The sequence below is a fragment of the Rhinoraja longicauda genome, unplaced genomic scaffold (assembly GCF_053455715.1).
Source record: "Rhinoraja longicauda isolate Sanriku21f unplaced genomic scaffold, sRhiLon1.1 Scf000310, whole genome shotgun sequence".
In the NCBI taxonomy this organism is placed as follows: domain Eukaryota; kingdom Metazoa; phylum Chordata; class Chondrichthyes; order Rajiformes; family Arhynchobatidae; genus Rhinoraja; species Rhinoraja longicauda.
In genome coordinates this window covers 19,290-31,715 of record NW_027601528.1, presented here as the reverse complement: position 1 = coordinate 31,715, position 12,426 = coordinate 19,290, and the positions used below count along the sequence as shown (strand labels likewise).

Genomic DNA, 12,426 nt, shown 5'->3' with positions numbered 1-12,426 from the left:
CCCCTCTGTTCTCGACCTGCAGATGGCCTGTCTTGAACCTTTAAGCTGAAGCACAAAGTTTAATACTCAGTAACGCGTGTAAATTTACTCTGGATTACTGGAACGCTTAAATAAATATCACAAGGATGTAAAAGTTGTGGCAAATGCAAGCACTTCCAGGTCACAGAGGTTATTGGCAAGACGGAGGACAACCATGCAGCACCCTTAGGCAGCTCTGAAATAATTATATAATGTAACTCACCAGGAAACCACACAATGTGACTAGAAGTGTTTTCATTAATGAAAGACAAGCTGGTGTCAAACAATACAACAGTCCTCGATTATGGTTAGGGTATCAGTGTGGTTCAGGTTGGAAAGGTTTATTCAAAAGGAAGATGTTCAAAACTGCTGCAAACTGGTTGAAGGGATTAGCTGTAACTCACTGTAATTATGTTGATTGAGAGGCCAGGCCAGATACTCTGCCCTGTCTGTCTATCACCCCCTGCCCTCATTCCAAGTGTTTTCCTGCAAGTGAAAAACGTCAGTGTCCTGCTCACGTGGCAGCCAATCAGTTTGTTTAATTGTCGGCTGCAGCTGGGACTCATGGATTGTGAGCCAGGAACATTTCATAAATGTACAGAGCTAGTAATGTCTGCAAGCAACACTGGCAGAGCCTACAATGTTGCCTCGAGAATCAAGAAAGACATCTGGCATGTTCTCCAGTAGGGGGGGGGGGAAGAGCAGTTGGATGTGCTCATCTCCACAATCAACATTATGGAAATATTAGATTATTTTGTCAGGTTGGTCCTTGGGCAAGAGCCGCAAAGTCATGCAGCACAGATCCAGGCCCTTTAGCCTTCATTGCCCATCACAGATACGGACCCTTTAACCTACATCGTCCATCACAGATACAGGCCCTTTGGCCTAACTCATCTATTCTGACCAATATGTTCCATCTTTGCCAATCTTTTGCCCATATCTTCACTTTCCGGTTCTTAATCTTGTTTTTTTCTCGACTAGAACCAGCCATCGTTCAGTTATTTCTCCCTCTGTAGTTCCTCTGATTTCCTTTAAAATCACCAGTGATGGCACAATCAGATAACACAAAAAATGATAAACAATTGGAGGGGAGTTTGGGTGTCCCGGCAAAGCCCAAACCTATCCAGACGTGTAGAAACAAGGAACTGCAGATACTAGTTTATAAGAAAAGACACAGAGTGCTGGGAGTAACTCAGCAGGTCAGGCATTTCTGGAGAACATGGATAGGTGACACTTCGGGTCAGGACCCTTCCTCTGACTCAGCCGATCAGACTGTACAAACTGTTCAGACTCTCTATTTGTGGAACCTAACAGTCAGAAACCCAGCTTTTCCCCCCATCTCTTCCTAGTTGTGGTCATCTAGCTCACTACAGATTGAAGAAAGAAGCTGGCCTGCCAAACATCTGTGCAGAGAAAGTTGCGGTGCTCACCACACCATGGAAACATGAACCCGATGACATCTAGTGTGATCTTTCATATAAAATCAAACTAAATTTGAAATACAGAAGTCCTGAAAAAGAAAGCCTTGTGCTTTTTTGCATCTTTTGCAACCTCAAACAGCCTAAAATGTTAACAGTAAATAAAGGACATTTCCAGTGGCCAATAAAGTAACACAAGAAGCAGGACAGGAAATTTAAGCATGCTCCAACAAAACAGCAATATGATAATGTACATACAACTTGGTTTGCGATATTGATTGAGAGATAAATATCGGTTATCACACCAAGGCAAATCTTCTTGGTTGGTTCCATCTAGCTGAAAGCACAAAGGGTTAGTTTCATAGCCTCCAATAGTGCAGTAGTCACTCAGCACTGTACTGGAGGGCCAGTCCTCTCCAGACTTTTGTGGACAAGAGTCTGGAGAGGAACCTATAGCCTACAACCATCTGACTCAGAAAAGAGTATCATCAGCCGAATCAGAACTGAGAGAATTTTCAGGAATTCTAGTCTAATTTAATATCTTGCCAGGAGTAACCTTTCCTCTTCTATTTCACAACGCACGTGTAAAATATCCAACTGCTCCAACCCTACACATACTGCTGTACAGAAAAGGCACTGTGAACAGAGAGGTATTCCACCAAATGGAGGGCTTGAATCAGACCTCTTGTTAAAGCCTGTGACACCCTTCTTGCTCAGTGACATCCTTTAGTCAGCTTTGTGGAGTATTTTCAGAAATTAGCATCTGTCTCGCAATCAGACTTCAAAGGAGTGAGACATGGCAATAACACATCTCAGTAGGAGCATTGGGATTTTCCTACAATTTAACTTGTAATCATCTTTCAACTTCGCAAGTGTCAATTACACTCAGGAACTTTAGTCTGCTATTTTATTTGTCCCATTAATTTTGAAGCAGCAAAGTTTTCTACTCTACTCACATCTGGATCGAGGAATTGGGAATTATGCTCTCTGCAACCTTATTTGGACTCAGGAGATCAATGCATCTTCCTCAGTAACCTTGCCTCATGTCAGAAAACCCTCATGCAAAATTGCTCATGGCAAAATATTTCAATGCTACATCACTATGATTGAGAGAGCAAAGGAAAAGGTCATTCAACCCATGATACCTCTGATAACTCTTCAAAACATTATCTAATGAGTTGCATTCCCTTGTTCTTTTCCAGCAGCACTACAATTTTTCTCATCCATTTTCTTAAATATAACTGGGTAATTTACATTGGATCATTATGCATTTTGTGCAATACATTTCCTAGACATCTTATACAATTGCCTTCAGCCATGAAGATTGAAAGGAAAAGCAGGCACGAGGGACCGATTGCCCTACTCCTACTTATATTCAAGTGTACATTGATCCTTTAACAAAAGCTGCAATTGACTATATTCCCATCACCTGCAAGATGATAGAATAAGTGGAGCATCAAAGTGGAAAAACGTGACTAATGATGCAAAGACAATAGCTCAAATCTTACCATAGCTGCTGATGAATTCAGTTAAATGTCTATATCGGGAATTAAAAGGCCTGTCTCAGTAATGGTGACTATCAAACTTCCAGATTGTAATTAAAAACCCATTTGGTTTACCATATGCCCTTCAGGTGCCACCTTTACCTGGCCTTTCCTGAGAGTTCATACCCATACCAATGTAGATTTCCTCTGAAAGTACCACAGTTCACTCAGGGAATAAGCAAGAAAGGCCGTCCTTGCCAAGGATGCTGCATGAATGTGTTATAAAAATATCATCAGCCAGGGCATTGCAAATCACTGCACAATGATTTTTTTTGTGGTGGAAGGTGAGGGAGGAAAGTCTGTGGTTATAACTCACCTCCTGCGCCCTCAAATGTCCAAGATCAGGTCAGGAAGCAGGTTACGTCGTCCACGGCGCACGGAAGTGTGAAGTGGCAGCTGGAGGCGTTGCAGGGGGAAAATGGTGGTATCGAGACATGGTAGTGGTAGAGACATGGTGGTGGCAGAGACAGCCATGAGAGGCCCTACAGCAAGCAACCAGATGAGCAAGTGGATCGAGCGCAGCCTCTGGCAGCCACACGGAATGGCAGTGGAAGGAGCAGGCAGCATCACCCTGGGCCAGGCCACCCCTACTTCATTGATCCAGAGCCACCAGAACACAGGGCTTAAAAGTGAAAAATATAAACATTTGCATGCCTCCTCAGGCTTGGGTCAGATTGTTCAGAGACTTGGAAGGTGCAAGGTAGCACCAGAACGTGGCAACTCTGTGTGCTGTTTCAGGAGAGGATCTATTGTACTCAAGTTTTGTATAAGTTGATGGATCGTATGCAGAACAAGCATTTCACTGTATCTCTATCGACCTGACAGTAAAGAGACCATTTTCATTCATTGGATAAGTTAAAGTAGACCACCCAGAATTCTTTTTTTATACGAGGGATCTTAGTCTCAGCCTCTGAACAACATTGTAATAACATCTGCACATTATTGCACAGGGCACCATGATTCCAAGCAGGAACTTTACATTCTGTTTAAGAAGAGTTTCTCTCTTTTTTTCCCCCCTCCTAAATTGAGCACCAAGCAATCACAGGGCATGTGGATAGAATTTATGAAATGACAGCTACAAAAACAGCAACCCGATCACAGAGTTCAATGCCACAAATCCCAGAAGTGAAGCTTGAGCAGAATATGTGTAATTTGAAACCCAAAATACTCATTAAGATATGCAAGATGTACAGTTCTGTATATTGTATATATAACAATGCATAAAACATTTCACATTATTTATAATATGCTCTTTCCCCTGTCGCATATTGAATGCATGCTCTTCCCTTTAACAATTTATGCAAGATGTAGTATATATAATTGGCAAAATGTGCACTCTATTCTGTATAATAGATAAAGTGAGCTGTCTATTCAAAATATAGTGTACAGTAAGCACTGTATATACAGTGCTCTTCATAATGTATAAAAAGATTTCAGATAAAATTATAGGATATTTTATGACCACTAGAGAGACAAACCATCCTTTGCTTTAATGTCTCAGCTCAAATATGTAATTTCCAACAGTGCAGTACAGAGGCTGGGACGTTATGTTGCAGATGTAGAAAACATTGGAGAGGTTGCAATTGGAGTATTCTGTTGAGTGGGGTCATGCTATTATCAAGAAAGATGTCATTAATTTGGAAAAGGTGCAGAAAGGATTCACGAGGACTCAAGGGGCTGAGCTATAGGAGGAGGTTGAGCAAGCTAAGACTTTATTGCTTGAAGCGATGAAGACTGAGGAGTGACTAGAGGTGTATATCATGAGGGGCATAGATTGGGTGAATGCACGTAGTCTTTTCCCCCCCAGAGTTGGGAATCAAGAACTAGAGGGCAAAGGGTTAAAGTGAGAGGGAAAAGATTTAACTGGAACCCGAGACGCCACTTTTTCACTGACAGTTTTTACATTTATGAAATGAGTGGTAGGAAGAAATGGTTGAAGCAGGTACAATAACAACATTTAAAAGATGTGTGGACTGGTACATAAATAGGAAAGGTTTAGAGGGATATGGGGCAATTAGGACTAGCTTTGGTAGGCATCTTGGTCAGTATGAACAAGTTGGACAGATGGGCCAATTTTTGTGCTATATTATTTTTATGATAGAAACAGTCTAGGTTGTCAGAGTCGGGTTAATAATTGAGCAGAGATGGCAGTTTTTATCTTAATGACACGACTTTATCAGAGTTATCAATCTAGCGTACCATTAAAGTAAAATTACCTTTGTATTCAGATTTCAAAATCAATATTTCTTTGGCTCTTTAGTAGCATTGGTATGGCACTTTGGTTCTTTAGTAAACTATCTTGTTTCAAAAACAATCTCAGCTCAACACTACAACTCAGTGCAGTTAGTATGAGTCACATTATTTCTACGAAACAAGACATTGTTTAAATACAATCGGTCCAATTCTTTGTGCTTGACCCTTGTACTAAGCTGCTCTTGTTACAGCAATGCAGGTCCAGAGGGGTGTGGACCATCCTTCCCTTATCTGGCTCCCATTCCTCCATTTTTATCAGATTCCATAATCTATAGTCCCCCCCTTTGTGGACTCCATTTATCACCTCCATGTCTCTGTTGCTATCTTTGAATTCTCCAATTTCATTCCAACCTCAGTACTCACACGTTTCACCCGTCACACTAGACACCCTGCTCCTTACCCCTCCTCTGTACACTCATCTCCCATCCCTGGGTCAAATATTTTCCTTTTATCTCCCTTCCACCCCGTATCTCTACATTTAACACCTCCCCTTCTCTTTTTTTCTGACAACCTCTTGTCTCCTTTTTACCTCTCGCATTTGACACTTGCTCCACCAATCCGCCAATCAACCCTTTCACCTGCATCCTCCTACCATTTTTCAAGCTTTGCACTACCTCCACTTCTCTTGCCAGCTTTCTCCCTCCCCCTATTCCATCAGTTTGAAGATGTGAATAGAGAGAAGTCATTCAGATTCACCCCCCTCAGACCAGGGGCATTTAACAGATGATTTAATACGTCTTTAAAATCATGATGGGTATCGATATGCATCTCGTTATGAGGAAACAGTTTTTCCGCAATAGCGGAGTCAGTAACCAGAGGACAAAGATTCAAGAGAATGAGAAAAGAAACTAGAAAGAAATGAGAATGAAAGATTTGCATGGTGAGTTGCTGTCATGTGGAAAGTACTCCCGAGAGGCAGTTGGAAAAACACTGAATCTGAGTCAGATCAGAAACAGCTGCCGATAAAGGGAAGTTAATCGAGCTAATTTTCAGAGGGATATAATGCACTAAAAAAATAATAAGTTCTAAATTAGTTACATGAACTGTGTGATTAACTTACATCAGTAGTTGCTCCCCACAAGAGGCGGTGCCACCGATCTTGCAGACTATGTCATACGCAAAATACTATGCTGCCACTCGTCGACCCATGATCTTTTTCACCGAGAAAGTCAAAGACAGTGGCCATGTAGGAGCAGTACCTCCAGCACGGTCCCCTCCAAGTTGCACAACCATCCTATCTTGGGAAAATATGACTGGTCCTTCTTTGTTGCTTCTCCAAAATCCCGATACTCTCTCCCCAACAGCTCTGCAGAGTACCTTCACCACAGATTGCAGCCAATCATCACTACCGTGTGAAGGCATTTACAAAAGGCAACAAATGCTCTAAAGCATTATTGTTTTCTCTTGTTGGTTCAAAACTCTGGAATTCCCCGATTACATCAATAAGGAACCATTCCACCCAATATTTACAAGACTTTCAATCCAATGCAGTCCCTTGCTATTTTTTTCCCCACCTGCTTGTGTGACATAAGTCACAAATGTTGAGTACAATTGTTATTTAGAGCTTCAACACACCTTCCATTCTCTACAATGCCACTGCCTTTGACATGCTATTTATGATTTATTCACAGTATCAGCCCTTTCTAGGGGATTAACTCTGCATTCTTACTGCCTGTATCTCTCGCGCAGCGCCCATTTTCTGTGCCGCTACAGTAACTGCTGCCATCTGGGCTTCCAGCTCTGGAATTTTGCCCCTAAATTTCTGTCATCTCCTTTCAGGTTCTCTTTAAAATTCATCCATGCCAATACCTTATTATTTGGATAGATGTCAAATTCTGTCTGACAAAGCTCCTGTGAAATGACTTAGGGCATTTAACTGATAGGATTGGTTTAGAGATGTAGTTATATTCTGTTGCCACACAAGAGTGGGCATTATTCAGACATCTTTGAGCTTACTTTGCCATTCACAGCTGAACTGATCTTTGCCTTCAATTGCACTATAACCTTTCATCGCCCTAAACTCTATTGATCCCACCTTTGAAAATACATATTGAGCATCACATCCCTCTGGAGTAAAGAATTCCGAAGATTTACTGCACTCCAGGGTAAGAAATTCCACTTCTTCTGATTAGTGATCGAGCCCCTGACAAGCTGTGTCTGTGGATATCTCCCACTGTTCAGGGGCTACAAAAGTTTAAAAAAATGTTACTTATCGACTTGGAATACTCTATGTTCCTCACCTTTGTTCTTAAATTAATCCTCCCTACCATTTACACTCTAGGGACTTCTGCCCCTAACAGTTAACATTATAAATTGTTACAGTCCAACCTTTTATTACACTCTTTTAACAAACCACTTTTCTCAGTTCAGAATGATCAGGTGCTCACGTAAGTTCCTGACTGCCCGGTAATCCTACTATATCTGTAGACTACCAGTCTTCCTCCCATTCATCCATTCTACTGCCCGACTCTCATCTTCAATATAGATGTTCATCTTTTTACCACCCTTTCCCTTACACACGGAAAAAAAACCTGACACAAATAATAATTTCTTCAGAAGAATGCCGAGGGGAAAAACATTTTTTTCAGAAAAATGCTGAGGGGAAAAAAAATTGCATAAATTTAGAATGTGGTGCCAAAAGCACTTTCGATATCACTATTACCATGGTGCAGTCATAACAGATGTACTGTAGTTAGACTGGAAAATAAAACCCACGTGGACCAATACAAAATGTAAATGAAAAATCCCCTTGATAACAGAGTGCAAACCTAATACTCAGAATTAAATGACTTCTGCTTATTAGAAATGGTGATCATTCTGTCTCTGTCTCTCTTTCCCTTTCTTTTATAGCATCCATTAAAAATGCCTATTCTACAACCTGTTCCTCACCTGATATGTTGACCATGGGAACAAAGAGCACAATGACATTTTATACTACCAATTATCTGCCTTTCCTACCACTATATAATCCATAGAAGACAATCTATGCCTACTCTCTAGCTCCATTACCAGGTTCTGAATGGTCCTTCCACAGGCTCTGATTCACCTCAACCCCATTGAAGACATTGGGCATTGTCAATGGATCTGATGCACTACAATGCTGAGAACTATATTCTGCACTCTGTATCTTCGTCTTTGCTTTAACTATTACATTCGAGATTGACTCGATTGTGTTCATACATGGCATATCTGACTTGTTTGGATTGCATGCAAAACAAAACTTTTCACTGTATCTCGGTAGGCGTGGCAATAATAAATCTAAACCATCGCAAGAGCTCTCTCATGTATTGTGAGGCTAGGACACGTATTAGACAGAATAAAGTTGATTGCGTACTTGAATAAACTTGCGTATCCAAAGCAAAACACAGAAATCAAAACCATCTGTTTTTTCTCGTACTTTCAAAGCTAGTATTGAAATGTTTTCCCTTTACCATTCACCTCCTTTGCAGGGAAATCTCAAGCATCCTTAAACATGCATGCCAACCATCCCCATTTAAAATGCTTTGAAACAACATGCGCCAATGTTCCTGAATGACTAAGCTTTACTTGCGTAGGTTGTTTTTCTGAGCCACTGTACATCAACTGCATGCAACAGTTGTGAAAAGCAGTTTACAGCACTCAGCAGAGGGAGGAGATGGGAAATGAGGGGCGAAAGAAGCAAGAAGCAAGATTTAGAGTCACTCAGCACAAAACAAACGCTACAGCCCATTTTATACGTTGACCAAGATGCCCCATTAATGCTGTTCTCATTTTCCTGCACTTGGCCCACCTGGTAAGTGAGAGGTGGATATGGGTGAGGGGGGAAGGGGTGTAGAAAGGAACTGCAGATGCTGGTGTATACTGATGATACACTGAAGAAGGGTCCCGACCCGAAACGTCTCATCTTTTTTTCTCCAGAGATGCTGCCTGACTCGTTGAGTTACTTCAGCTCTTTGTGTCTATCTATAGGTGAGGGAGGCTTAGTTGCTGGACTTTGTCCCACTCCCACCTCTCCTTTCACGATAGTTCTGGCCTTTGAGTCCTGACAACATCCTTGCAAATCTTCTTTGTTTGCAAATCTTCTCTGTTGTGCAGTGTTTCTAGCTTAATGGCATCTTTCATATAACGGGGTGACCAAAACTGAACACAATACTCCATGTGTGGGATGAAAATTGGATGGATCTTTACAAAAGAAGGATACACCAAACCACATGATCACTGTCAAGAAGGTACACTGGAATTTATTTTTCTTTTTTCAGAAGGAGTTAGCTGGAGAACATTTGCTGGAGTAAACAATGAAAGTTCAGAGAGCAAGCTGACTAGTGAAACGACAACTCCCGTAATTGTTTTAATACCAGTGACTAGATTGTGGCACAAAAGAACAGATCTGTGTTGTGCAGTTTGAAGCTCCAAAGTTGAATTGTAGGTTAATACTTGGCAGAATATTTGCATTTTGTTCTGGTGAATAATGCTTCTCATTGAAAAAGTTGTGTGACTTCCATAAAATCCTTCACCACAGGACGAACCTTACCGATTGCATAAAGATGTCGCCATTCAATGGGAAGTGTAATTGGTGTCGAGTAGCCTGCAAAGGAATTCCTTCTTCAAGGAATGAGCATTGGAAGAGAAAGGCATCAACACCTGATCAATGCTTTGGAGCCTTTAGGTAAATGTGGAGAGATCAAAGGATTTATTGTTAATGCTGTATCACGTTCTTGTTTTTGAATAAAATAACACTTTTCATGGAATTACAGTAAGAACGCTGTTGCAAGGATAACAGAAACAATGTCCTGAATAAATTTCCAGTTATCATTTGGCATGGACTCACAGGTTAAACGGCACCTTTTATGAGGTAAACTTCTATAATCCTATGCAAGATGCAAATTAATGGTGGTACTCAGTGAGCCTGGCAGCATCATCTATGGAGGGAAAGGGATGGTCTCTTTTCCTCCACAGAGGCTACCTGACCTGCTGGTTTCCTCTGTCAATTTGGTTTTTTTGCTTCAGATTCCAACATTAGAAGTTTCTTGTTTCTTCTGTAATAATGTGATGGTGTTTTGTTGTTTTAAATCTTTCCAAAGCAACTGTATGCTTGTGCTGATGTTTCACCATAACACAGAGTTATTCCCTAAAGGATTTTGCCCAGAGTGGAAGTGTGTTAACCAAAATTTTACTTCAGATCTTTGACTAGAATCTGCAGGGAGAACCGGTTTTGTATGTTCGCTTGCGTGCAAGTTTTTGCATGCACGTGTGTGGGCTATATATGCAGGTGATCAAAAACTTAATTCAATAGATAGGTTTTCAACTGGGAGAGTTGGCAAGGTTGGCCGAACCTCCTCCTGGGGCCATGTCTGGAAGACTAACAGAACTGTGTAAACCACAAATCGCCCTCAGTTTCTAAATTCCAGGGACCAGGGAGAAAGATTCCATTCTCATGGAGCTGCAGTAGTGAGATGCTCAAACACCAAGATCCCTTGTTATCTTTGCCACATGTCTGAGTGGTTCCTACCTCTTTAAGGAATGGGTTTGTAAAGGGGAGGTGAAGATAACACTTGCGCTTTCCTTAACTGCTAAGGTGACAATGGTTCAATATTGAAAGGTGCAGGCAACAGATCCACAGAAAGTTAATCTCTTTAACATCCTCTTCATTTGTTCAAAAACTCACAGAAGCTCATTTTAGTGGCACTTTTAAAATAATAACTGCACAGGGCACCTGACAGTATGATCAAAGTTAAAAATTAGGATAATCATGATTAATAACTTTTGCTGTGGTGTCTCCATAGTTCCACCTTGACCCAAGATTGGACAATCTGTAAATAAAAGATGGACAGGCGGACGGGACAAGCAACATCTTAAATAAAAGATGTTGTAAATACAGAGGTGGTCAGATAATATCAGTGAAAAGAGGAAACGTGCTTTCTGACCTCCTGTGTATTTCCTGCATTCTGTATTTAATTCGATGTAAACAGTGCCTGTATTGTTATTGGTTTTATGCAAATGCCCTTTTGACTGCAAAGGTAATGTCTTCAATGCAAACTACCGTGTGGCCGGCCCATCAAAGCGAGCAAATGATAAGCAAACTTGTTCAGCACAATCTATTGTATGTGTTGTTTAGCTCACTTTCTCCTCGGTACGCAGCAATCAGTAAATAAACTCGAAAGACGAATTGCTCCGAGCCTGGCCATCATTCCTACCCCGCGGCAACTCTGCACTGGGCGGTGCTGAGACAGCGGGTGGCCAATTTTAACCGAGTACCAAGGGGCAGATCTTAACATCTGACTTACCGCATCGTCCAGCAGATCAAACATGCAGACTTTCACGGGCTGTGCGAGTGCTTTTTGGAGATTAAACAGCGATTTTGTCTCCATTTCTCCGGTGTGGTGAATAGTGGACCTTTCACATGCTGTATTCGCCACGCACTCGAGTAACAAGCTCGACGGGACAAGCTGGGAAACTCCCCCTCGCTCTTATTTCTCACCGAGATGTGGCCGGACGCTGTAACAAAGCTTCCTTCCTCTCTCACTGCGGCCCTCGAGATATCCTCTATCCTCAGCAGCTAGCGAATCTATCGCCCTCCCTCAACATGATTTGCATTTTATTTATTGTCAAACCATGCCAGATGCTTGTCAAACGGAATGAACAGTTAGTTCACCGCTGCTGTGGAGTCACCGCGGCCTTATCCCGTTATGTGCCTGTGGCTCAAAAATCGGATCAATTCAATTAGTGTAAACTGACGTGCGTCCCTCAAGACCACTGCCCATCATTGTAGCTACAAAAATAACTATCAGCCAGCTGCATATGTATTTTTGTACCTACACTTATGGGCAGTGGTCTTTCATTGCATTGTGCTATCCCCAAGAACTTCATTGAGTGGTATTGAATGAGGTCACTGTTCCAATGTAAGAAGGTGGGAGCAATATCCTCCACACGATCTGTTTTCGAGATAGTCGCTACCAGGGACAAGATACTGCTACCACCTCACCTTTTCTTCAGAATAGTGCCATTGGATTTGTATACACACCTGATGTTTGGACGGCTCCAATCCAGGTCTACTTAGAAGGCACCTCTGACAGCGCTGCTCTCTCTCAACACTGCACTGAGTGCTGGCAATGGAGTGTGCTTAGAAGATTTGGAAATGTAAATTATACTGAAATTGCCTGAGTTTTTCCCAGTATTCTACTATAGCTGGCCAAAGGCTGATGGACCCTCTGTGG

General features: G+C 41.7%; 1 protein-coding gene across 1 annotated transcript in view; it reads right to left on the bottom strand.

Annotated features, from left to right (window-relative positions):
- The window catches only part of LOC144590774 (ral guanine nucleotide dissociation stimulator-like), an 84,479-nt gene extending 72,748 nt beyond the window's left edge, over nt 1-11,731 (bottom strand). The window contains exon 1 of the mRNA XM_078395193.1: nt 11,497-11,731. Within this exon, the coding sequence (XP_078251319.1) occupies nt 11,497-11,580 (84 nt within the window). The 5' untranslated portion in view covers nt 11,581-11,731. The remainder of the gene's footprint in view (nt 1-11,496) is intronic.
- Between the last annotated feature and the right edge of the window lie 695 nt (nt 11,732-12,426).